At 37.2% G+C, this 27,428-nt stretch overlaps 2 protein-coding genes, 1 long non-coding RNA gene and 1 pseudogene across 4 annotated transcripts; 3 read left to right on the top strand and 1 right to left on the bottom strand.

Annotated features, from left to right (window-relative positions):
- Nucleotides 1-430: 430 nt before the first annotated feature.
- LOC121051065 lies at nt 431-1,679 on the top strand. 2 transcript variants are annotated; one of them, XR_005805017.1, is made up of 4 exons: nt 431-630; nt 764-791; nt 1,377-1,520; nt 1,600-1,679. It is a non-coding gene; the product is annotated as an uncharacterized LOC121051065 (long non-coding RNA). The 2 variants fall into 2 exon arrangements; XR_005805016.1 differs by lacking the exon at nt 1,600-1,679 and having other exon boundaries at nt 1,377-1,586.
- Nucleotides 1,680-1,924: 245 nt separating this feature from the next.
- On the top strand, nt 1,925-3,112 carry LOC112168204 (serine carboxypeptidase-like 17). The gene is made up of 5 exons (XM_024305325.2): nt 1,925-1,951; nt 2,033-2,134; nt 2,241-2,327; nt 2,419-2,573; nt 2,896-3,112. Exons 1-5 carry the CDS (start codon nt 1,940-1,942, stop codon nt 3,110-3,112), a joined length of 573 nt encoding a protein of 190 aa, XP_024161093.2. The 5' UTR covers nt 1,925-1,939.
- Nucleotides 3,113-5,500: 2,388 nt separating this feature from the next.
- LOC112168208 (leucine-rich repeat receptor protein kinase MSL1) lies at nt 5,501-8,191 on the bottom strand. The gene has a single exon (XM_024305335.1). It carries the CDS (start codon nt 8,189-8,191, stop codon nt 5,501-5,503), a length of 2,691 nt encoding a protein of 896 aa, XP_024161103.1.
- Nucleotides 8,192-10,074: 1,883 nt separating this feature from the next.
- LOC112168214 lies at nt 10,075-27,423 on the top strand (annotated as a pseudogene).
- Nucleotides 27,424-27,428: the final 5 nt, after the last annotated feature.

The raw sequence follows: 27,428 nt of genomic DNA on the forward strand, positions 1-27,428 counted from the left end.
ACCCAAGACGATGAGGCACGTCCACCTTCCCCACCTCCAGCTAAACCAGTAAAAGTGGTAGCACCACCACTTGATTTGCTGGTAGTTCTCAAAACAATCCCCCTTTTTTTTTTTTTTTTGCTATTGTTTCTTGAATTAGTCTTCAAAATTCTAAGTTTTTGAAGTTTAAATTGGTTGGCTTTCTTTTGTTGCTAGGGTTTGAATGATCCTGTTCCCGATACTGCAGCATTAGATGAGAAGAATGCCATGGCTTTAGCTATTATTCCAGTTTGTAAGTGTTCCATCTCTATCTACGTGATATAATAATAAATAATTTCTTGTAAATCATTAAAGAAATATGCATGAAGCTTCTTGCCTTTGTGTTTGATGAAAGACCTCTGTATGTCTCTAAAAGTAACTAAATTTGCTTTTGTGGTTCTTGCAGCTGATCAACCTACGGTTCAACCTCAAGCAAATGGAACAGGTTGGGAATTGGCACTTGTTACAGCCCCAAGCTCAAATGAGAGTGCCACAGCTACTAGCAAACTGGTGTGCAGGAGTTTACGGTTGTGATATTGGGTTTGTGATCAACAAGGAGAGGGAGACGAAATTTTAAATTACGTTGAAGAGAGCAGGAGAGCTGCAGGTTTGGTGAGTTATCTATTGCTGTATTCTTTTTTTCGACTTTGGACGTGGTGAGAATCTCCATTTGAATTTATTGTGGAATTGATTTTTGTTTTTCATTTTGTGTTTGTTTTGGATTGATTTGTGAATGTATTTGCAGCAACAGGAGGGAGAGTGGGTGCTTAAGGGTAAGTTTCATGGATCATTTTCTTCTGTGTCTTTTGTTTGAGTGGTTAAGAATGACTGGAATTTGGGAAGTAGATACTCAGGGTCTTCTTTGTTTATTAGAAGAGCTGGCACAATACTTGGGAGCTCTTCTTTGTTTACTAGATTGGTTTTTTACTTCGAGTGGTTTAGTTGCAGTTTATAACTGTTATCTTCTATCCAATCTGCAGTTTTGATGTTTAATTAGACAGATAAAGAAGCATACTAAATCGTAGGCCTACCAAAATAGGAACAAAACAGGTAGTAAAAAAAAATAAGAACATTTGAATATTACTAATCTTTATACACCTTTAGATGTGTTTACAGTATGCCCTAAACGCTAAAACAAGTATACCTTTAGATGTGTTTACAGTATGCCCTACTATAATTATGATCTGCATTACAATGGAAGCATACCCACTATAATTATGAATCCATATTCATGGACCAAGGTGCAAATTTTTAGATTTCAATCCACTTTGTGCTTATAAAAAAGTTATGCATTTGGTGCTTAATTATGTTTTGGATTTGGGCTAATCTAATTCATTCAAATCCTTATAATCATGTAGGTGGCCAACATAATCTTTATAGATGCACCAGTTGGTGCTGGGTTTTCATACTCTACAACCTCGGAAGGGTACTATACTTCCGATACAAAATCAGCTGCACAGACCTATACTTTCTTAAGAAAGGGAAGGAGAAAAGAATCACAAGTACTTCTATTTGTTCATTTATTTTCATGTTTCTGAAATCTTGCAGTTTCTCTTACTCATTTCTATGATTTGGAAACAGTGGTTATATGCACACCCAAGGTTTTAGGGAAATCAACTGTACATTGGTGGTGACTCATATTCAGGACTTATTGTTCCCATTCTTCTTAAGAATATATTAGAAGGTAAGTCTCTTCATATTCATGGCAGAAATATTGGCATCAATAATGCGCACACACCCGATTGAAAACCGTTTATTGATATGGAACCTATAGTGAATCATGCACTACTTAAGAGGTCACAGTCGGTCAAATGTATGAACAATAGTATTGTGTTGTGAAGGAAACAAAAAATTCTCTTAATTTAACTTCCTAAACCTTGGATACTGCATTGCAGGTTTATAGTCTGGGTCAAGGCCAAGAATGCAACTCCAAGTAATACACTATCTAATCTCATTTTAGTTTTCCCCTAATTCGTTTCTTTGGCAATGTATAATTTGATTTAGCTTGAAACAGGGATACTTGCTTGGAAATCCAGTTTCAGATTCTTTTATTGATGTAAATGAGAGAATCCCATATGTTCACCAAGTGTCACTCATTTCAGATGAAATCTATGAGGTGCATAATAATTTTTTACTGCTCATTTGAAGTATAATATTGTCAGCATCTGTTACATACTTACATTACTTTTGACGAAGTTTTAACTATACCATGCTCATTGTAGGCTGCTAAAACTAATTGCAGTGGGGACTATGTCAATGTGGAACTTAACAATACACTTTGTGTTACTGCTCTTCAAAAAATTAAAGATGTGAGTAACATTACTACTTTTTGTTTTGATAATGAGCACTGTCCTAATCACGTAGTCTGAAACTGAAAATTCATTCCCTTTTAACTTGCAGTGTCTTCTACAAATAAATCTTGCACAAATTTTGGAACCCCAATGTGCTTTTGCATCTGGTAGAAGAACTGAGTTGGATGGGATCTTAGAGCTCGAGAAGCAAGTACTATGGATTACCTCCTTTCAGAGTCTAAGCTACCTGAACTGCATTGCCGGGTAACAACCATTCCTCTCTTTCTCACATGACTCTGCTACATGATATGGAATTATGGATTGTCTAACATAAGCTTTCCTTGTTTCTCACATGACTCTGTACATGATTGGAGGACTATGCAATTAGTAATTGGCTTTGTAAATCAAGTGTTTGCTTCATAAATTGGAGGTGTTTTTGGAAATTTATTAGTGGTCATTTAGTTTAGAAATTGGAGGTGTTTTTGTAATTGGAAGATTATATTTTTAGTGATATACAGTGATTGATTTTTGTTATGTTTGTTTTGTCATGAATTGATCATTGATCATTGATTTATGAATTTTGCAGTTGTGTAGATACTTTTCACGAAGAGAAGAGCAAACGTGAAAGAAGAAAAGAAAACAAAGCTTTGACTATGGAATTGTTGGCTGTGGCATATTCGTCCCTTGTAGCCAAAATGGAGGAGATTATATATAGGTTGGTCATGCTGGAATTTTCAGCCACACAGAAGTATTCTTTTGCATCTAATTCAACTTACAATGTGGAAGAGGCTGGTGATCTGTAAGGCAGAAATGGAGGAATGTATAGATTTGATAATGGAAGAATTAGAGTGTTTGTAAGAGTTAGTGAAAATGTTTGTGAACCAGCTTTTATGATATGTAAAACGATAGCGTATTCGGCAAACATTATAAGATTGTGATTACTACTCTTATCGCCTAAACCCGCAGCATCGCGCGGACGTACTTTTTAGTATGATGTCTACATATAAAGTTGAAATCAGTTTTAACCATAAAAACTGATGTCTAGTAATACAGATACATCAGTTCTAAAATGAAAATAGATGTTACTGAAATATACAGACATCGATTTTTTGTCAAAAACGATATGTTACTGAGTACCAGACATCAGTTCCAAAATAGAAATCGATATTACTAAAATATACAGACATCGATTTTTTGTCGAAAACGATATTTTACTGAGTACCAGACATCAGTTCCAAAATGGGAACCGATGTCTGTAACAGCATCAGTCATCGGTTCTTAAATCATTAACGATGTTAAAACGCAAACTTGTGTTGTGTAATCTCTATTTCTTTAAGCATTAAATACAATAAAATGTGGGTTTAACAATAGTAAAACATGTAAGTTTGTTATCATTTAAACCTATTTACATCGATTTATAATTAGGAACCGATGTCTACACGAATACTAGATATCGGCTAAAAACCGATGTCTGCATTTTCCGGATCTTTCTCATCACCCACAAAGACATCGGTTGGGTTTTTGTTTCTCATCGGTTTTTGGCTGATGTCTGGGGCCATAATTCTAGTAGTGGTTACTCACTCTAATTCTAAATAAGAGCTAGTTTTTAGGATTACCCAAATGGTGAGAAGAAGGGTAAGAAATTGAGTTGAAAAGAGGCTCAATCAGGGTTTGATAACCTCCAATAACCAAAATAATAGGAGCGGAAAATTTTCGATGTAATTGTTGAACTCATGCCTAATATGAGGTTGCGTCTACTTTAGTTGTACCGACTTGTACATGTATTTGATGAAATTAATGAGGAAAAAAAGAATCTATTTGTGCACCTTTCAATTACAAACTTTACAAATAATAAGCATCAAGTTAATCAATTTTATTAGAGATTATTGTTAGATTTACGAGCGCTGCTAAATAGACCACATTGAAACTCATAATGGGTTTTCATGATCCAATAAGCATATGTGGTGCCCTATTTTAGTAAGAGAAGACTCCAAATTGTATCTCACTAGTACTGTATTTGGTTCCACTAGGATAGTCGCAGATTGATTACATCATATTAAAGTGCTCCAATTCAAGCCCACATAATTTCATAAATGAATTTATATTCGACCTCGGATTTCAAGTTTTGGAATTCCTATACTATTATTTTGTCGGAATTGAACGACTCGGTGTTACGGATATCAAATTGATTTGATGGAAATTATTCTATGCACCGACGGTGTAAGTGACCCAACCCTTATAAAATAATCTCAACTCTCTTGATTTAAATGCGTAAAGTCCAGTACTTTTCCTACCTATAGCTACCGGCCTATCACCATTATCACGTCATGTAAGTTTGCTGCAAACAAATTTAAATGTTTCAAACTATTTGTGTCTCTTTTCAAAAAAAAAAACTATTCGTGTCTCTTTGAAAATCTGATGATAGCTCGTTGCCTGGGCAAATTTGAGTGTTTTTGGTTTTTTTTTTCATACAAACACGAAAAAAATTATTGATATTTCAAAAGAAGGTTTTTGATTGGGTAGACAAATTTGCCACTGGGAAAAACATTCATACTCGATACTTTTCCTCTAGGCAGGACAATTTTTAATCTTCTTTTATTAAAGAACCATAACACTATAGCTCTGGGATTAAACTGCAATCCATTCAAAACTCTCCGCAGCTCCGCCATAACCTTTCCCCCATTCTTCCCAAAATACAAAAAACTTCAATTTCCATTTGAGGTTCAACTCACTCAGTCTCAAGAAGTTTCCGTAGTCTCGTAGACATCGATCATACTGTATTCAAATTCTTATCTCTCAATTGAAGCACGTACCTTTCAGCCATCAATGCTCGAGTTGCAAGAGATTGAAGTTTCCTTCATGTTGCTCTCGACAGAAAATCACCTTTTGGGAGTGTTGTTGTGGCCAAATTCGGAGCTTCTTCTCCGTTGGTTATAAGGGTAAAGCTTGATTTTCTTTTGGGATTCTGTTTAGTTTGGTCTTTTGCTGGGAATTGTACCTATAGTCCTATACAAAGTTACTTCTCTGCTTTATTTATTTATCATTCAAATTTCACATCATGCACATAAAACATACAATTCACTACACCCAACTGGTTAAAGTACAGAATAAAAATTACTAGTTGTTATATATCTTCCGGTCGTTTCAACTTGATCATCTTCGAAGGTTGAACCTTTCTTTACTCTGATCGACTACCAGAAGGAGAGCCTATCTTTCATCTTGTCAAGAAACTTGAAATAAGCATGTCTCCATGACCTCTTTATCACCAAGCTGCCAAACACAGCCCAAAATCCCACAATGAACCCCAACCCTGTGATTGCATACAACCACATTTTTTCACATTCATCTTCTTCAACCTCTGGATCCTTATCATTGTTGGAGGATGAGCTGCATTCGGTTGGCAATGGATGCCCACAAAGCCCTGAGTTTCCTCCAAATGAGGATGGATCGTTGAAGGTAAGGAACTGGTTGGTTGATGGAATTGGCCCAGAAAAGTTGTTATGTGACAAGTTCAATTTGCTTAGTGAAGTCATGGAGGTCATGCTTGAAGGAATTGGACCCCGTAGATGATTACTAGAGAGGTCAAGAGCCTCTAACAGACGTAAGCTTCCGATACCATCTGGTATCTTTCCAGTCAAACGGTTATGTGACAAATTCAAACTACCCAAGGCGGTGAGATTTGTTATCTCCTTCGGTATTTCTCCCCATAAGTTATTACTTGATAGGTCTATCTTGTATATGAGTCCTACAAGATCAGAAGTATAATCGTATTCTACTCCTTTGACATTTAAATCCATATGCATAGGAATGACAAAGGTTGGCCAACCACCTACTTTTGTCAGTTTTTCCAACTTGCCAAGACATCTAGGGAGGGAACCTGATAGATTATTATGAGAAAGGTCTAAAACCTGAAGATTGGAGAGACCGCATAATTGTTGAGGTATATTTCCAGCAAGCATGTTGGCTCCTAGAAGTAGATATGACAATGATTGTAGGCATTCTCCAATCGACTCTGGTAATGCCCCAGAGAATTTGTTTCTTGAAAGATCCAGTGCACCCAGCCATTGACAATACTGCAAGAACATTGGAAGCTCCCCGGAAAAATTGTTGTTGCTTAATCTCAACCATTCAAGCATTGGTAGTTGTGAGCACATAGTGAAGGGAATTTGACCAGATAGATTGTTATTGGAAAGATCTAGGTCTATGAGGCCTTCTAACCCCGACCAATCCATAGGAATGCTTCCTGATAAATAATTCCTTGAGAGGTCAAGACTCTGCAACTCGGTGCTATTCAAAAAAGAAGGAATAGTACCGTGTATATTATTTCTTGAAAGATCTAGATTAGACAACATTGGCATCTGATTGCCAATGTTCAAGGGTATTGGTCCTGAAAATCTATTGCTTGCCAAGATGAGATCTGTTACATTTGGCCAAAATGGAAGGGAACCCTCCAAATTGTTGATATTCAAATAAACACTTCGAAGAAGTGAATTTACCGATTTAGGAAGCCTTCCCCTTAACTGGTTCTTAGAAAGATCCACCATTCCAAGGAATGGTGCATTTCTCAGAAACCAATCAGGTATTGTGTCTGAAATTCCAACATTTGAGAGAGTTATACTAGTAAGGAATGTTTGAGTTCTCAGCCATGCTGGAAATGCAGGGCTCATTAGCTTGCAATCAGTGATAGAGAGAGACGTAAGATTGAAGAGAGGAATCCAGTTGTGATTGACGGTGAAAACAAGAGAGTTAGATGCAGGACATGATAAACCAAACTGTACCAATTTTGTGAGGTTCTGAAAATGATTTTCAGATATGATGCCGTTCCAACCACTCCAAAGAAACAAATCCGTCAACTTGCTAAGTTGTCCGATACTTTCTGGAATGGTTCCATTCAATTTTGGGTTTCCATCAAGTCCCAGGCTCTGTAAACATGACAGATTTCCTATTGACGTAGGTAGTGGACCGGAGATTGAGTTGTCAAAGAGGTCCAGCATGCGTAAATTTTCCAGATCTCCTATTGACGTGGGAAGTGGACCAGAGATTACATTTGCTGTGAGGTGCAGAGCCTGCAAATGTGACAGATTGCCTATTGATATCGGAAGTGGACCGGAGATTGTATTGACTGAGAGGTGAAGTATCTGCAACTGCGGGAGGCTTCCTATTGACTTCGGAATTGGACCAGATATTACATTGCTTGAGAGGTCCAGATTTTGCAAATCTAACAGATTTCCTATCCAAGTAGGTAGTTGACCAGAGATTGCATTTTCTGAGAGCACCAAGGTCTGCAAATGTGACAGGTTTCGTATTGACGCCGGAAGAGAACCAGAGATTGCATTTCTTGAGAGCACCAAGGTCTGCAAATGTGGCAGGTTTCCTATTGACGCCGGAAGTGGACCAGAGATTGCATTTTCTGAGAGCACCAAGGTCTGCAAATGTGGCAGGTTTCCTATTGACGTTGGCAGTGGACCGGAGAAGGCATTTACTGAGAGGTTTAGGATCTGCAAATGTGACAGATTTCCTATTGACTTCGGCAGTGGACCAGAGAGTGCATTTTCTGAAAGCACCAAGGTATGCAAATGTGACAGGTTTCCGATTGATTTCGGAAGTGGACCAGAGAGTGCATAAAAGGAAAGGTGTACCGAGATGACATGGCCTGTTTGGTAACTGCAGGCTATGCCATCCCATTTGCAGCAGTCTACCCCATCCCAATCAGGAAGCACTTCGAAAGGGCCTTTTTTGAATTCAAGGAGGGCCTTCCTCTCCTCCTCAATGCAAGCCGCACTGAAACTCTCATTAGCAGCCCTAGAGTTTGCAAAAGCTGTGGCTCGAAGGAAAAAATGAACAAGAAGAAGAAGATGAATGAAAGTTTTGTGGCTACCCATTGTCCCCAAGAAAGGGACTTGTAATGAATTTCCTTGGCTCTAATTGGATGCCATTTATAAGTTAAAGAGGAGGGTGACCAAAATGAAAAAGTATCTCAGTGCACATATTCAAGTGAATAAAAAATGATATTTGACCGAACAGTTCTGGATAATTAGCTGAAAATTCCTATGCAAAAAAGCGTTTGGGGTTTGGGCCTCTACTGTAACCCAGTCTTGCTTTCCAGACCCTAAAATCTCTTCATCCGATTTGATAGGTACTCAAGTACCGATGGCAACTCGACTTCCCTTCAAGTCAGGTTCAAGACTTAAATACATCCAAATGGGGACAAAGGCATTTGGCTTTGCGTGATGCATAATGCAAAGGACATGACTAAAAGTCTTCCAAGTCTTCCAGCAATTACGCCTCACCCTCATAGCTTCTATTTTGTTTGGTACTACCCAAGTCTTCAATTTTGCAAAGAAAAAAATATTAGACTTTACTTGTGTCATTTTCCTATGGGAGTGAAAGTTTGGTAAAATGACCAGAATGCTAGCTGTAGACACTATCAGTGACTCTTTCCATCTTTTGCGAAGAAGTCCTTCGTTATAGAGAATAAATGTGACAATAATTAATGAACAAATTATTTAGCAAGAGCGTGTATCAGTATGCTATCAGATTAAGGATTAAAATATCTTCAATATCCTTAATATCTTAGAAATTTTCATTTTTTTACAAACACCGATATTAATTTTAACATCTTTTCGATATTTTTTTTAAATATATTTTTGGGGAAATGATCATTTATCCGATTTTAGGCTAAAAATTGCCCACTTACTCCACCAACTGTTTTTTAACCTCATTTACCCAAAACACTCTAAGGGATTATTTCCCCTTTACCCAATTAATTCTTTTTTTTTTTTTTTGAGACTTTTTTTCTCTCTCCTTCTTTTTCACTTAGAGGGAGAAGTCATCCTCCACCTTGCCGGCCTCCAGTGACCAGTGGCAGGGCGCCGGCGACCGGTCCCTAATAATATCCAGTAACCATATTATTACCCCCCAGTAATCATATTATTGCCCCCCAATAATCATATTATTGCCGTCCAGTGAATTATATGAACTCCCAAAACCAAAATGAATACACTACAGGCACAATTGATCAATTTATAATCATATTATTGGCTCCCAATAATCATATTATTGCCCCCCAATACAAAGTCCAATGTCTCTATTGCCTCCCAATAGACCACCAAAAATGCTCCTTTTTGTAGGATTCACAGATAATTTGACTTTAATACACAGAAAACAACATGTAACTTATCAAAACACCACACTATAGTGATCCCTGTCCCTCGTATCAAAGTCTACTGAGGGCCAATAATGTGTCTACTGCCCCCCAGTAGACCATCAAACAAACCCCACAGTTACATTGCAATGTCAGATTACTTACATTGTTGAACATATAGTAGATCATTGGCCTCCAATCCAATAGACATTCAAAAAAAAAAAAAAACTATTCCTTGCCAAAAAAAAGAACTGAACAACAATACTTAAAAAAAAAAAAAAAAAACGCAGCAACCGGAGTAATCCATGTCACTCCTCCGGCTACACCAGCAGCGCCGTCGCTAGGCCCAGACGAACGAGGACCTGTAGCGCCTGGGATATGCAAAGAGAGGTGCAATGTCTCTGCGGCCGAGCACAAGAACCGAGGTGAGGAAGAATTCTTACAAGTCGGGGGTGGACGCCGATGTTCCTATCCGACCGAAATTCCCACATCGAGACCAGCGCCTCCGGGAGCTTCCAGCACGAGCAGCAGCGACTGGGACGATGGGCTTTGACGGTGGGCTCGAGGTAGGCGAAGATTACGCCTGGGACATGCTTGCCGGTACCGATCTCGGAGAATAAGATGGTGGGCTTTGACGGTGGGCTAGAGGTCGGCGAAGATTACGCTTGGGATATGCTTGCCGGCACCGATCTTGGAGAAGAAGATGGTGGGCTCGAGTTCGGCGAAGATTACGCCTGGGACATGCTTGCCGGCACCGATCTCGGAGAAGATGGTGCTGAAGGCGTCGTGGCTCGGCATCTGGCCGTCCGGCTGGGGGGGAAGGGGGAGAGAGAGGGGGGAAGGGGAGAGAGAGAGAGAGAGAGAGAGAGAGAGAGAGAGAGAGAGAGAGAGAGAGAGATCGGTGAGGGGGGAGAGAGAGAGATTAAAATGAGGGTAATTATGTCAGTAGAAGTTAGATTGGGTAAATGGGGTCAAAAAACTCTTAGTGGAGCAAGTGGACAATTTTTAGGTTAAAATTGGGTAAGTGGTCACGGCCCCTATATTTTTAGCTGATCATACAACTTTATTTAAAATTTTGATAAAATTTTCATCGATATTCCATATTATCTCGATATTTCCTTCTATTTTTTTTTTTATAACTATCGACATTTCCATAATATTCGATATTTTGGTCATTGGATTTATATGGCTTTGATGTAACCCAGTCTTCTCCCCAAACTTCAAGTTCTTCATATTCAAGCGTTGCTGATGCAGATAACTCAAGTTCGAGTGGGCTTCAACGCTTCAATCCATATTAGATTGGCATTTAACAGTTTAGCATATCCGTTATCAACTTATGAATAATGCAGACGACTTGACTTCATCTTCAAGCAATTATTCCTTACCTTCTTAGCTTCTCCTTTCCTTACCTTCTTAGCTTCTCCTTTGTTTAGTAAGGTAAAACAATCTGAGATATATAGGTAAAGGATTGATGAGTACTATTTTGGTGGAAACACATTGACATAAAGACAATGTTTATTTAAGCATAATTTTTTGACAAGGATATTTACAATTATAGAAAGAGGTGCTTTCGAAAAAAAAACAATGGCTTCAATTGCAATGATTAAAAGATGGTACTGTTGTAAAAAATATGGAACAGAATTCCTGTAAAATAAAAACACAAAATAATATGATAATATCTTGGGACATAAGAATAATGATATATATGAGAAAATGAAATAAAGTAAGAAAATAATATAATATAATATATAGGATTTATATATAGGAAAACTTATCGAGTCGAGGCGTGCAAGCGCACTGTCCTGAGAGAAGATTCGTCCCCTACTGCACAAGGTTGAATGACGAACTTCCCCTAAGATACAACAACTCTTCGAGCTCCGTCGTGCAGCTAAGAAGCCCCATCGAACCTTAATCACCCGTGCATTCAAAACAGTGTATAAGTAAAGTATGTATATGTATAGTTTGTAAGAATTTCTTTAGTAGAGGTATTTGGCTAGAGTGGTTGCATTATGGTGGATTATACCGTCATGTATACCCTCATTATCCGACAATCTAAACTCCCACACATGTGCATGTTTCATGTCTCACCATATGCCTTCCGACCATAGCCACGTACCCTTATATAGGGCACACTTACCATACCATCAATAGCCTCATTAACCATATAACGGTCAAATAATAATCATATATTTAAAACATAAAACCGTTAAACCATAAATAGAGAAATAAACACAAAATAAAAATAACCCCCAAAATAAATAAATAAAATATATTTTAATTTTAAATCATAAAATTTCCAACAATCCCCCACTGATTTAAAATTAAAATAAAATCATTTAAAACAAAATAAGTGAGTGCTTTTACTGTGCAATCGGCATAGGTACCTTTCGGGTTTGAACCTAGCTTAGTGTGATAGTCTCCATTTGAGGAACCAAAGTGACACATTCTTGAACTTTGATACATTTGACCAAACTTTAACATATCACACACACAGTACGGGTAATTAGACAGGTTCGCGTGTTGGCGCATTTATGGTCGTACGCGTATCTTGATTTTCATGAGAGTATTAGAGAACAGCCCAATTCTCATTGTCGCGGCCTCACGAACAACTCTCACTTAGGTGAGTTCTCCAAGGGTACGTGTGCCCAAACCCTACGGGAGTTTGCCCGTCTCTAAACTTATTCAGGGTATCATTGTTTTCCCTTCCTAACGTCACATTTAATATAACACCTAATGCCTTAGGGATGTACAAGATAATATCTCTTTTGGATATATCCTTAAAGTTTATGTGTGCTATATTTGAGTCACACAGTATGGATTGTTTATACCACATTGAACTTCCTTCATGGGATCTCCAATCACAGAAGTTGGGTTACCTCTCTAGGTGGCTCCCTTATGGGCTTAAGCACATCCTCCTTCAGCGATTTTATATATAGTTTCCTTCTCGAGACTAGAAGAGCCTCATCCGGGAGGCATATATATGACTTATTGTTAAAGTAAAATGACAATTGGAATTAGTCTACTCATTTCATTTCATAACCCCTTTATATAGGGATAGGATTACAACGGAAATATCAATTACATTGATGATACTAAATGCTGATTGAGCTGTGATTTGTAATTGCTTGATTCCCTCTTCGTCTGTTTCTTTGACGAAGGCACATAATGTGCTTTTCCTTTAACACTCCCCATTGTGCCAAGTCAAAGACGAAATGGTGCATGAGTTGTTGCCTCACTAAAAACCTTGCCAAGTAACAATAAAAACCCTGTGGGACAAAAAATACACCTTGGTCGAAGGAAAAGAGCACAACGCACCTTCTACATTTGAGGCTGACATGTGTGTGTTAGACTCCCCCTGAAGTCTACACCTCCCCCTGAAGTCTACACCTCCCCCTGATACTTGCATTAATCAAGGGAGTTTGGAAAGACTTCGCATTCCTATGTTTTTCACATGTTTCTCAAATGTGGCCTTGGGCAATAATTTGGTGAACAAATCTGCCACATTCTCCTCAGACCTTACTTGATTCACTTGAATCTTGAGGAGAGCCTGTTGTTGCTGATTGTAGAACAACTTTGGCGATATGTGTTTTGTGTTATCACCCTTAATATAATCTAGCTTCATCTGTTCGATGCAAGCTACATTGTGTTCATAAATGCAAGTAGACTCTTCAGTGGTAGAACTCAAACCACTAATCCCTCGAATATGTGCAATGATAGTTCTTAACCATACACACACACGAACCGCCTCATGTACAACAATGATCTCTGAGTGGTTCGAGGAGGTAGCCACAAGGGTTTGCTTGGTTGATCTCCAAGATATCACCATGTTCCCATTGGTAAATACATAACCAATTTGGGAACAATCTTTATGTGGGTCAGAGACGTACCCAGTATCAGCAAAACCGACCAAAACGTCATTTGGTGTTTTAGTGTAGGAAGTGGCGCTTTCGCCATCAACATTTCCTTTAGGGATTGCAGTTCCATCTGTGGTCCCTCTTGTCTCTCTGTAGGGAAAGAACAGTCTCAAGTTAATGGTTTCTTTTAGGTATCGGAAAATGTTCTTGATACCATTCCAGTGACGCTGTGTTGGCGATAGCTAAATCTAGCTAACAAGTTCACTGAGAATGCAATGTCTGGTTGAGTACATTGGGCTAAGTACAATAATGCGCCTATTACACTTAGATAGGGAATTTCAGCTCCCAACACCTCTTCGTCATTTTCCTTTAGACGAAATGGATCTTTCCTTGCATCCAAACTTCGACCGATCATGAGAGTGCTAGCAGGATGCGCTTTGTCCATGTTAAATCGCCTGAGCATCTTTTGGACATACGCAGACTGGTGGATTAGTATTCCACAAACTTGGTGTTCTAGTTCAAGGCCTAGACAGAATCGAGTTTTCCCAAGATCTTTCATCTCAAATTCAGATTTCAAGTAGCTAGCGGTTTCTCTCATTTCATCGAGAGTACCTATTATGTTCATATCATCGACATATACTGCTACAATTGTAAATCCGGAACTTGTTTTCTTTATGAATATGCAGGGGCATAATTCATCGTTCTTATATCCCTTCCCCATCAAGTAGTCACTTAGATGGGTATACCATGTCCACCTGGATTGTTTTAATCGGTAAAGTGAGCGTTTCAACCTAGTTGCAAATGCACTCCGTCGTTTAGAGTCACTTGACTTGGGTAATGTAAGGCCATCAGGCACTTCCATATATATATATATATATATATATATCTGAATCTAGATCCCCATAGAGATATCCAGTAACCACATCCATGAGCTGCATTTCCAGTCCTTCTGAAACTACCAAGCTAACTAAGTAGTGGAACGTTATAACATTTATTACGGGAGAGTATGTCTCCTCGTAGTCAATTCCAGGGCGTTGTGAGAAACCTTGCGCCACAAGGCGAGCCTTGTACCTGAGGACTTCATTCTTCTCATTACGCTTTCTGACAAAGACTCATTTATGTCCTACAGGCTTTACACTTGGTGGGGTTAGCACTACCTGACCAAATACCTGTCTCTTTGTCAGAGAATCTAATTCTACCTAGATTGATTCTTTCCATTTAGGCCAATCTGCTCTTTGTTGACATTTTTCAACAGAGCGTGGTTCGATATCATCGTGCTCTATGATTCCTTGAGCAACAGTACATATCATCAATGTGTATGGAAGATCTTTCTATCAACTCATACGCACTCTCATAATCCTCTGAGATTTCTTTGTTCTCTGGAATCATTTTTAACATCGGAGCGTCCTCCAGTATTGATTCATGGACATAACTATAATCAGAGACAATCTCATGAGAGGGATTCTATACATTGATGATTGGTTTGTGCCTTACTCACCCTCTTCTTCCTTGGGTGAGTGTCAATCGAACCAAGTGGCCTCCCTCTCTTCCTTGGGGAGCCACGGCCTCAACTACACCTCCACTAAGTGCGGTTGTAGTGCCTTTATCTGCGGCACCGTGGCCCTTGTTGGGGACTTCTAACCTTGCAGGCACATTTGCAGCTGGTATATGTGATCTCGTCACTTTTGCTATATCAGTAAACGCATCAAGCATCGAATCTGCTACGTTCTAAAGATCGATTATTCTTTTCACTTCACTTTCACTTTGTGAAGTGCGGGGATCAAAATGAGACAGAGTGGGGACAAACCACGACAATTCCTGTCGTTCCCTTGGAAAATCCTTTTTCCTATCTCCCCCTAACGACGGGAAGACTGTCTCATCAAAGTGACAATCCGCAAATCTAACGGTAAAGAGATCGCCTGTCAAGGGTTCCAAATAGCGGATAATCGTTGGAGATTCGTATCCAACATAAACACTTAATCGTCTCTGAGGACCCATTTTAGTGCGCTGTGGGGGCGCAATAGGCACATATACTGCGCAACCAAATATGCGTAAGTGTGAAATGTTAGGCTCATATCCAGTTACCAACTGGTACGTAGAAACTGGTTGGCTAGCAGTGGGTCTGAAACGAATGAGTAAAGCTGCGTACAATATTGCATAACCCCATGCAGATATAGGCAGGTTGGTGCGCATAACCAAAGCCCTAGCCACCATCTGTAGCCTTTTGATGGTGGCTTCTGCGAGACCATTTTGTGTATGCACATGGGGTACAGGATGCTCTACATCGATCCAAATAGATATGCAATAATCATCAAATGCTTTTGATGTAAACTCTCCAGCATTATCAAGCCTTATAGACTTGATATGGTGATCAGGGTGGTGAGCCCTTAAACGAATAATTTGTGCTAGGAGTATTGCAGCATTTCTTGTGGACAATAAAACGACATGTGACCATATTGTTGAAGCATCCACCAGAACCATAAAGTACTTGAATGGTCCGCATTCTGGATGGATAGGTCCACAGACATCTCTTTATATCCTTTGTAAGAATGGAATGTTTTGTTTTGTATCTTTAGCATAGGAAGGTCTCAATCCTGTTTTTGCTAAAGAGCAGGGTTTGCAAAATGAGTGATGTGCCTTTGAAATAGTCAATGAGGCATAATGGGAGGGAGGTAGTGCTTCTGGTACTTCAGAAGGCAATGACTGCATTTGAGCAATACTAGAACCGACACCTTGCAATGTGGCGGATTTTCTCCCATTTTTCACTCAAAAGAAGGGATGTCCGTCTGAGTTCGTTAAAAATACGGATCATCATGTCACGACCTGGGTGCCATAGGCGATCATGCAAAAGCCTGTATGAGTCAGTGTCCCACATTTCATTGTTGGTGACAGTATAAGATTCAATGATCCGAATCGTAATAAGGTACAGTCCACTAGATTGACTCATAAGTTTCTCTAAGATGTGTTTCCTTCCACAGTCATTAGATGTAATATCAAGGTATTCAGTTCCATTCTCACGGTGTGTTTTTACATGATAACCGTTGGCACAAATAGCTTTGAAACTTTAACAAGGTTCGATTAGCTCTTGGTGCATATAGAGCGTCTGTGACTTTAAATGTTGTGCCATTAGGCAGCAAAAATTTTTGGCAGTTCCTCGCCCTTTTATTAGTTGTGATAATTCAATCATCGTAGTCACAAAGGAATTATAGGCTATTAGTTCAATGAATAATTGCCTATTTCTTGAATATTGTGTGGGTAGTCCCACTATCATCTAAGCACTCAAGTTCTCCTCCATTCATTCCTACAAATAAATGGGAGGTATTTAGAAAATATAACTCATATTCTTTAGAGTATTTCTATTTGCGTAGAATGGTATTCTTTTCATTCTAATAATTTTTCTCTAGATGTATTGCTTTGCATCTTTATAGTGCTATGTCGAACCATGTAAATATGTGTATAGTAAATAGATTTGAATAAATTCAGTGCTTCAGAATAAAATTCAAAATTTATTAATAAGCCAACGATAATCAAATCATGGTCTTGTTCAGAAATCTTATTCATCAATCCATGATTGAAAATAAACTTTAAGACCAAACAATAGTCTAATTAAAAGTGAGGCATTATGCCTTCACAACTGTTTTTTTTTCTTGGCTATTTCGAAGCTAGAATTTTTCTTTTGGCTATTGGCTCTGAGCGTGCTGATAACGTGTTAAAGTAAAATGACAATTGGAGTTAGTCTGCTCATTTCATTTCATAACCCCTTTATATAGGGATATGATTACAACGGAAATATCAATTACGTTGATGATACTAAATGCTGATTAAGCTGTGATTTGTAATTGCTTGATTCCCTCTTCGTCTGTTTCTTTGATGAAGGCACATAATGAGCTTTTTGTTTAACACTTATGTCATATTTTATTTATTTTATTTTCCTTTTGGTCTTATCGTGCTTGTCCCTTTAGCTCACAAAACCCTATATTTTAATTTATCTGCAAGCCTTAAATAAACCATCAGCCACAATTCTCATAGGAGTGTTTTCCCTCCATATGAGAATAAGATAATTTATAATTCTACACAAATTATTTAATGATCACGTAAAATAAATCGCTACGAGTGTTACCCCCACATTACCATAGGAAATTTTTAAACACCATTGAAATAAATATTAAATGGTGAACAAAAATATAAACCATAACCCCCACATTTCCTGATATTGAATAAAGCATAACCCCCAGATTACTATGATATTAAATGTTCTTCAAGATATGTTTATAAATATTAGGATTAATTTCAGTTTATCCCCTTGAGGTTTGGGGGTGTCATCATTTCACCCCCTGTACTTTTAATTTTGAATTTTTACCCCCTAAACTTTCCAATTTCAATCAACCGTGTCCAATTTCTACTATTCCGTCCAAATTGGACGTTAAGTTTGACTTTTGAGGGCTAAAATGGTCATTTCAACATAAAAATTTTTTTTAAAAAAAATTAAAATTAAAAAAAAATTATTTATTTATTTTTTTCTGTTTCTTCATTTTTTTTTTTTTTTTATTTTGTCTTCAACCTATACACCACAAGTTATAATAGATTTATAAAAACAAAAAAATACTCTACGCGGTTGAAAACCGCTCGCTGGTCTATGATATTTGTGATATATCTCTGATAAAGTGAAGAATTTTAGGATATATCCCCAATAAAGTGAAGAAATATTTGTAAAAAATAATTTTACATTTTATCTGTAAATAAATATCTGTATATCCCCACTAAAGTGAAGAAATATCTGTGTAAAATCATTTTTGGTCTACGATATTTGTGATATATCTTCAATAAATTGAAGAATTTTATGATATATCCCCAATAAAGTGAAGAAATATCTGAAAAAATGATTTTACATTTTATCTATAAATATCTGTATGTCCCCAATAAAGTGAAGAAATATCTGTGTAAAATCATTTTTTACAGATATTTATTTATAGATAAAGTGTAAAATTATTTTTTACAGATATTTCTTCACTTTATTGGGGATATATCCTAAATTCTTCACTTTATCGGAGATATGTCACAAATATCGTAGACCAGCGAGTGGCTTTCAACTACCTAGAGTATTTTTTTGTTTTTATAAACCTATTATAACTTGTGGTGTATAGGTTGAAGACAAAATAAAATAAATAAATAAATAAAACGAAGAAACAGAAAAAAAAAAAAAAAAAAAAAAAAAAAACGAAGAAACAAAAAAAATATAAAAGCAAAGAAACCGAAAAAAAAAACTAAAAAACAGAAAAAAAAATTATTTTTTTAAATTTTTTTATGTTGAAATGACCATTTTAGCCCTCAAAAGTCAAACTTAACATCCAATTTGGACGGAATAGTAGAAATTGGACACGGCTGATTGAAATTGGAAAGTTTAGGGGGTAAAAATTCAAAATTGAAAGTACAGGGGGTGAAATGATGACACCCCCAAACCTCAGGGGGGTAAACTGAAATTAATCTTAAATATTAATAGGAGTTATAGCTAGAGCTTACCCCTACATCTCAACGATAGATGCTCTTCATGAGAGAATAATACTCATAAGTCATAACAAAATCAGTTATGTAAAAGTCCGTAATAATAATAAACATTAAAGAATACAGATGAAATATTTAAAATTTCAAATAGTAACCCCCACTATTGAAATTGAAAATAACTTCTTATTGACTCATTAAAGCAAAATGAAATCTTCTCACAAATTGAACTTACAAGTATTCTTGAAGCATTCTAGTCTATGAGATAACCAATAGCATATGTATATCTCGTAATATATCTACAAATTAAATTTTGAGAGTAAAAGAAAACATACCATCACTGTTTCTTTCTCTGCAATAACTCAAGAACTCAATAAATATTACTGCTAATAACTCTATTAAAATCTAATAATGAGACAAAATTAATACTTATCACCAAAACTTGGAATAGCATCATTTTAGATAAAGAAAATATAGACACTTATTAATTATGATATGCAACTCCAACGAAATATAAGCTACTAAAAACAAAAAGTAAATGCCATTTGTAATTGACCTGACAACATATAAAGAGCTGCAATAGACTTTAGGTCAATCGCATTCATAATATAACTATTAACATATTATTATTTTAAACGACTGTTAATATATTTAATGGTATGCGCACAAAAGTTTTACTACCATGTATATAAGTGCATTAAAATAATAACTCATATAATTCAAACAATATCTCATATTTAAGATGTACATACCTCTATAGTAACACGTTTCTTTACCATCATTGCTCAAGGTAATATTGGTTGATTGCCAAAACAAATTAAAACAAGAAATAGCTATTGCCATTAAACACAAATTATGTTGGCATGCAAGAAACATATGCCTATACAATCTATAGTAGCTACAAACTACTATGCAATATAAAGTTTACAGTGAAATATTAGTATTATCATGCACCTGATAAGGATTTTTCCAAGTGGCCAATATTATGCATGAAAATTTAGTTACACTGTCGACAGAGATAAAGATATCTGCTACCCAACTAGTACCATAGTAGCAGTTCTGGTGGGTACGAAAGATCTTGATAGAATACAGACAATTATACTTGGGAAATATAACAAGTTAAGCAAGGCTTTCACATGGTCATCAATCACAAACCGGCAATTAACTATCAAAATAATTGTAATTGGTTAGTTGTCTATATACATATATGCACATATGAAGGTATTCAACAACCCAAAAAATTGTCACTAAGATATGAAGGGAATGATAGCTTCATACGATAGACATTAGACACCCGATGGTAGAATAACCAAGACACAGTAGAATAGAATTAATGACAAACCATTTCATACTCCCTGCTAGTTATAACCTTGACATTCAATAATAGGACACTTGATTACATTTGCGGTTTGCCATAGTTGCACAAGACCATAATGCTTGTATTACTTTACTTTCAACTGCGGCTTCGGAACAAAAACTGGCAAAAATAGAATTGACAATTAGTATAAACAAATAGTGCAGAATAGGTGACTAATAATATAGAAAAATTTGATTAACAAGTTAAGAGGGACTCCGTTCGAATCTACTCTTAGATTGTTGTAAAAAATGGAATTCCTGTAAAATAAAAACACAAAATAATATGATAATATCTTGGGAAATAAGAATAATGATATAGATGAGAAAATGAAATAAAGTAAGAAAATAATATAATATAATATATAGGATTTATATATAGGAAAACTTATCGAGTCGAGGCATGCAAGCGCACTGTCCTGAGAGAATATTCGTCCCCTACTGCACAAGGTTGAATGATGAACTTTTCCCAAGATACAACAACTCTTCGAGCTCCGTCGTGCAGCTAAGAAGCCCCATTGAACCTTAATCACCCGTGCACTCAAAACGGTGTATAAGTAAAGTATGTATATGTATAGTTTGTAAGAATATCTTTAGTAGAGGTATTTGACTAGAGTGGTTGCATTATGGTGGATTATACCGTCATGTATACCCTCATTATCCGACAATCTAAACACCCACACATGTGCATGTTTCATGTCTCACCATATGCCTTCCGACCATAGCCACGTACCCTTATATAGGGCACACTTACCATACCATCAATAGCCTCATTAACCATATAACGGTTAAATAATAATCATATATTTAAAACATAAAACCGTTAAAGCATAAATAGAGAAATAAACACAAAATAAAAATAACCCCCAAAATAAATAAATAAATAAAATATATTTTAATTTTAAATCATAAAATTTCCAACAGGTACCATGTAAGCAGTGATGCTAAATCTCACCATCTTATCTGACTGAAAAAGATAACTTTGTAGTCTACATAGCTATAGGATCAATTCTTTAAAATTCATTTAGCCAATAAGCCACGGCCGTTACGCTGATGAAGATTAACACATAATTGATGACAAATGATATGTGGAACTTTTGATTGGCATTTTCTGGTATTCTGATAGATATTTATACTCGCCTTCAAATGCTACTATGCATCAAGCAACCCGCAAAGTCATACTAAAACAGAGATATAGATAAAGGCAAAGAGAAAAGAGAAAATCAAGAGCTTTTTCTCAAGGAGCTCTATTCTAGCCATTCTCCTTTTGGGAATTTGCTTGGTCAGTGAAGCTCAGCAATGTCGTCCAAGCGGAAGAATCAAAAGAATTTAGGATGCCCCCTCCGGGACAATGCAACACGGAGGACGACTCTGACTGCTGTAAAGCCAGAAAAATGTACCCAACATACATGTGTTCACCACCAATGTCCGATAACACGCAGGCATACCTGACTCTCAACAGCTTTAAGGCAGGTGGTGACGGGGGAGGCCCATCTGAATGCAATGGCAAGTACCACAATGACAACACTCCAATTGTGACATCATCCACTGGATGGTACAATGGTGGATCAAGGTGCCTTAAGAACATCGGAATTAACGGTAATGGGCAGAGTGTGGTGGCCATGGTGGTGGATGAGTGTGACCCTACTGAAGGATGTGATGCAGACCATGATTACCAACCTCCTTGTCCTAACAATATTGTTGAAGCCTCCAAAGGCCGTTTGGAAAGCCTTAGGTGTATCTAAAAATAATTGGGGTGGCTTAGATATCACATGGTCCAACGCTTAGTTAATTTATTGCCTCAATAGTGATTTAATTTTGCCTTTTTCTTTCTTTTTGGTTTGGTGTTGTTTATTTATATTTCTTTTTGTATTAGCTCTTTATGTATATGTACATGTACTTTATACAACGTCAATATAGACCATTGACTTGTGTTTATATGAATATACTGAATCTCCTGTAATCTCATAGTTTGTTTATATATGTGAAATATCTAAAACCAAATATATATATATATATATATATATATATGTACGTTTTGGTACATGGAGGTTTCTGTCGAGTTTGATTAATTCACATCTGTTTGTCAACTCATATCCCCATCAAAAACCTCTTAAAAACAGAGCTCAAAGAAAAAACATCTCAAATATGGCTTATTACTCTTAAAAACCATATGATTGGCATAGATAAAACCTTATAAATTCACTTTCAAAATAAAATATCCCAACAACCTTTTCATCATTAAAGGTCATTCCCTTAATTTTATTTTTGATTATGGCAACTATTGCCGATGAATTTTTGTCGGTTATCAAACAATTTCTAGTGAATCTTTGTTGGTTTTTGAAAAATTGCCGACGATATATTGGTCGGAGAAGGTCACTCCCCTAATTTTATTTTGAGAAAAATGCATCAACAGTCCTTCAACTCTTGTGCGTCGGCCAGTTTGATACCTAGACCCACAATGGTATCAATGTGATACATAGACTCATTATTTGCTATCAACGACATACTTCCATCAATCGTCCGTCAAATATGATGACGTGGCATATACGTAGGGCAAAAGATAGGGGCAAAAAGGTCTTTTTAACTTGTTAATAAAATAAATTGAATTACACTAAAAAAAAATTATTTGTTGGTCACATCATGATAATTTATTTTTTCCCTTTCTTTGGCTCTTGCTTAATCTAGAACGAGTCCTCTTTTTCCATTCAATTAAGTAAACTCCAAAAGAAGCCATGAATGGATATCCATTAGTACAAATCCAAGCCCAGATGACGTCTTCTGATTAAGATAATCCACACCCTCATTCAATCCTACTCTCAGTCAATCCACACTGCCGCATCTCCGCCCTACTCTCAGTCAATCCTCCATTCCACACCTTCTTTACCCCACCTCCCATCTCTACCCAGCAAAGCCCTCGTCTCCAAATCCTCACTCGTTGTTTCCAGCCCCAGTTGGTCCTCTCCCAGACCCGCCATGTCTAGATGGCTTTTCCCCCCTCCTCTGCCTCATCGCGTCAACGGAGACTCCTCTCTATCCGCTCAACGAAAACTTGTACTAATCTAGGTTTTGCAGGTTCTTCCTTTCATAGCTACGGCTCCTTACACATCTGCTACTCCCTCGATGAATTAAACCCAAATGTAAATTCATTTGGGTTATAGATGTGAAGAAGATGATAGATGATGGTGTGGATTGTGAAGAGAGAAAGGCAGAGCGCATGATGATAGATGATTTGGGTTATTGCTTCAATTCTCTCTTTTTTTATTTCCTTTTTGTCTGGATTTTTTTTTTTTTGAAGTCAAATCCATCCTCATTTCCTCATTCAAATCCAACAACCAAAACTAAATCCCACAACAAGTACGCTAAGCTATTCAAACACATGGCAAGATACATATTCACCAATGGAACAAACTCAGCAGCAGACACAAAAATCTCAAAATAAAAACTAAAAAAAGGAACAAATCGGGATTGAAAATCTCAATTACCAGCCCTACAAGAGGTAGGAGGATCTTTCTGGAGATCCTTGAGCTCCTTCAAGATCCGCTTGGACGCCATCACCTTCACAAAAGAGAAACACAGACGACAAACCCAGGAACCAAGGAAGAAGAAGAGGAGAGAGAAAATTATAAAAAAATCATTTAATTAAATAATTAAGTTGTTGGTAGAAATTGAGGGTTATTTTGGTCATTTGCCATCTCTGTTTTCTCCACGTGTTTGCCACGTCAGCTCTTTAACAAAACCGTTATGGAAATTTAACGGAAGTATGTCATTGATAGCAAATTTTAAGTTTAGGTATCACATTGATACTATTGTGAGTCTGGGTATCAAACTGGCCGGTGCACAAGAGTTGAGGGACTGTTGGTGCATTTTTCTCTTTTATTTTTTAAATATGACTCATGAATTTTTGTCAGTTATTCCTAAAGAATTTTTTATCATTGACGAACATTGCCGACAGCTTTTTCGTTGAAAAATGTCATTCGATCCTCTAATCTTTTTTTTTTTTTCTTAACTTGATAACCATTGCTAATTAACTTAGGATCCAACTCCTTCAAAGAAATGTCTTTTTTCGCAGCACCTATGCGCAGAAGGGTAGTTAAATCAATGATCAGTTCATGATTTTTGGGCAATGACAAAAGTGAGCTCTTTAGCTTCCACAGTTAGAATATGAGGAATATTATATCACATTCATATAAAACAAATTTTAAGAAGTCAAATTAGCTCTATATGTTTAAAATCAATCTCATCATGCATAGAAAATCTTTTTGATTTCAGGCTTTAAGTGATTCTATGTAGGGAAACCAAGCTGGCTGGAAAAGACGTGTTCTGCAGAGTGAGTAAAGCGCTCAAGCGGTAAGCGAACTTAGCTATCTTTATTGAACAGCGCCATCACATCCGGTAAAAGCCTAAGAGCAAGTTCACCAGTAATCAAGAAATATCAAGGTCGTGAAGTCAAGAATTTGACCAGTCAAGATATTGTTCACTGCCACTGGACATGGGTTTACACCCGTTGTTTTTCTTGACCGGTCAAGACTGTTCATCTTTCACTGTTCATCAAATTTAACTATTCATTTAGTGTTTTAACTGCTCATTTGTACTGTTCACTTATTTTTCACTGTTCATTAAATTTTTTTTTTTTAAAAAAAAAAAATTAAATTAGAATATTTAATGTAAATAGATGATAATAATGGAGATTTATGCAATTTACTATTTTGAATATAGGGTGTGTGCTTTAATAAAAGGAATTTTCAAACACAACTCTTGTACTAATTTTTTGCTTGCCTTAATGCACAATGTCACTCAAAGAGTTCAACCTTCAAAATTTTCCACCTTCCCTGCAAAGATTGGGCTGATCAGCTCTGCGGCCAATTTGCGTCAAAATGTGGCTTCACGCGCCTCCATAAGTCGTTTTTTTTTTTTTTTTTATTTGTGCCCACAGCCGGACATTGGCTTACAACTTTCCAAGACTTGCACAATTGAACATCTTCCTCATCCGTCCATCTCCTTTTATCTTGGGTATCTTCACTTTGATCTCCCTCTTGTCCGGCCACTGGACGTGTGTTTCTTGGTTGTTCGGCCATATTGGATAATGAAAAATTTGGATGATGAGAGCTATATGAAGAGGAGGAAGGTGTAACTATGAACCCTAATTTTTTGGGTGTGAAATGTAAAGAAAATGCTAGGTATTTATAGATAAATTTTTAGAAATTTTTACAATTTTTTTTCTTACCGTTTGATTTAATATATATACATATTAATTGGTTGCCGTCAGATCTGCAAGTTAATTGAAACATACGGCTAAGATTACTTGACCGTTGCAATCAAATTTTCTATTCATCCAACGGCTAGCTTCCACGCGTCCAAGTCTGCCTCCCAATTCATGTCGCTAGGCGACAAAAGCAGTCAACAATTGCGGTCAGCAATTGCAGTCTAGCGCCTCATTGGTGCGTCCCCTGCACTCGTCGTCTTCTCCGTGTCACTCTATGGTTGTCGGTCGCAACAGTCACCTCACATGCATGCTGGGCCGAGCTAGCAGCTAGGCAACATGGGTGATAAAATTAGTCACTGGCTTGCCTTTTATTTTGACTAGGGTCATCAAAAGCCAAAACATGGCTAGACAATATTGGCCCAGTGGAGTTGCAAAAACTGTCTTGTCCGGTCACCACATCATCATTCCATGTTTTTGCCCGATCAAACAGAAACCACTGGACTTGCTCTAAAACTCTTTCTTTTGATAGGGAAAAATCAGCAAATCCAGGCCGAATGACTTACCTAGAACACTTTCTTCTTAGGGTTCCTCTAGATCAGCTTCTCTCTTTTCACAGTTGAACTGGTGGGCCGGTCGTTTGGGTCAAACTACTGAACAAGGCACTAAACGGGGGATCTTGAATAAAAATTAAAAAAATATTTAAAAAAATCCTCATCATGCCTACTAATTTTCTCACAAAATGACGAAACTAATTGTGGTTCATTTTTTCACAAGGATAAAACAAATGGATGTCTCATTTAGATGAAATTAAATAAAACAAAAATGATCGATGCTTCGATGAGGATGCTTTTTTTTACGGGGTGCAAATGGAGCTTTGAAAAATCAATAGCTTCCATTATCATGTTCAAAAAAGGTAGCACCAAATTAACAGTCATTGTAGTAATTAAGCCTCATTATCTAAATGCTTGAACAACATTACTATATAGTAATCTTAATTAGCATTTCACAGCTCAAAAACAATGGGGACCTCTGGTTGATATCAATATTGACTAGCTAATTCTATTTCTGCAATGGAGACAAGATTTAATGGGGATTGATTAACCAAGGAAACCAACAATGGCGATACATTGCATATATTTTTTTAATAAAAATTAAGAATTAAGATTTTGATCTGAGTAGGATATTTCAAAAATCAATTATTGAGGCCAACAGACCATGGCCGTTGCGTTGAAGGAGTGTAACAAACAGCTGCGTAGAAAACGAGGTGCTGAACTTTTGATTGTATCTTCTGGCATTCTGAGTACTATATATTTCCACCTTCAAATGTTATTATGCATCAAGCATCTCAATTCCACAACTAGAGAGACAGATAAAAGGCAAAGAGAAACACAGAAAATGAAGAGTTTCTTCTCTAAAGGGTTTATTCTAGCCATTCTGCTTTTGTCAATTTGCTTGGTTAGCGAAGCTCAACAATGTCGTCCAAGCGGAAGGATTAGAGGGAAGAAACCCCCTCCTGGACAATGCAACCAAGAGGATGACTCTGACTGCTGCAAAGCAGGAAAAATGTACCCAACATACACGTGCTCACCACCGATGTCTGGAAAGACTCAGGCCTACCTCACTCTCAACAGCTTCGAAGCAGGCGGTGATGGAGGAGGACCATCTGAATGTGATGGCAAGTACCACAATGACAACACACCAGTTGTGGCATTATCTACTGGATGGTACAATGGTGGATCAAGGTGTCTTAACAACATCAGAATCAATGGTAATGGGCGCAGCGTGGTGGCAATGGTGGTGGATGAGTGTGACTCTACCGAGGGATGCGATGCAGACCATGATTACCAACCTCCTTGTCCTAACAACATTGTGGATGCCTCCAAGGCTGTCTGGAAAGCCTTAGGTGTATCTGAAGACAACTGGGGTGGCTTAGATATCACATGGTCTGATGCTTAGTTGCATCGTGTGCTTTGACAAAATCGTTCCCGGTTTCTGTTTTCCTTTTCTATTTTAGTATTGCAAGTTGCATACTCTGTTGGTTTATGAATAAATACATTTGGGTG

This window comes from Rosa chinensis, chromosome 1 (genome assembly GCF_002994745.2).
Source record: "Rosa chinensis cultivar Old Blush chromosome 1, RchiOBHm-V2, whole genome shotgun sequence".
NCBI classification, from domain to species: Eukaryota; Viridiplantae; Streptophyta; class Magnoliopsida; order Rosales; family Rosaceae; genus Rosa; species Rosa chinensis.

Coding starts and splice junctions, on each gene's coding strand:
- LOC112168204 (XM_024305325.2), top strand. Junction 2,135..2,240: donor TTTCAGATGAAATCTATGAG/GTGCATAATAAT, acceptor TGCTCATTGTAG/GCTGCTAAAACTAATTGCAG. Junction 2,328..2,418: donor CTCTTCAAAAAATTAAAGAT/GTGAGTAACATT, acceptor TTTAACTTGCAG/TGTCTTCTACAAATAAATCT.
- LOC112168208 (XM_024305335.1), bottom strand. CDS start 8,191: ATGGGTAGCCACAAAACTTTCATTCATCTTCTTCTTCTTGTTCATTTT.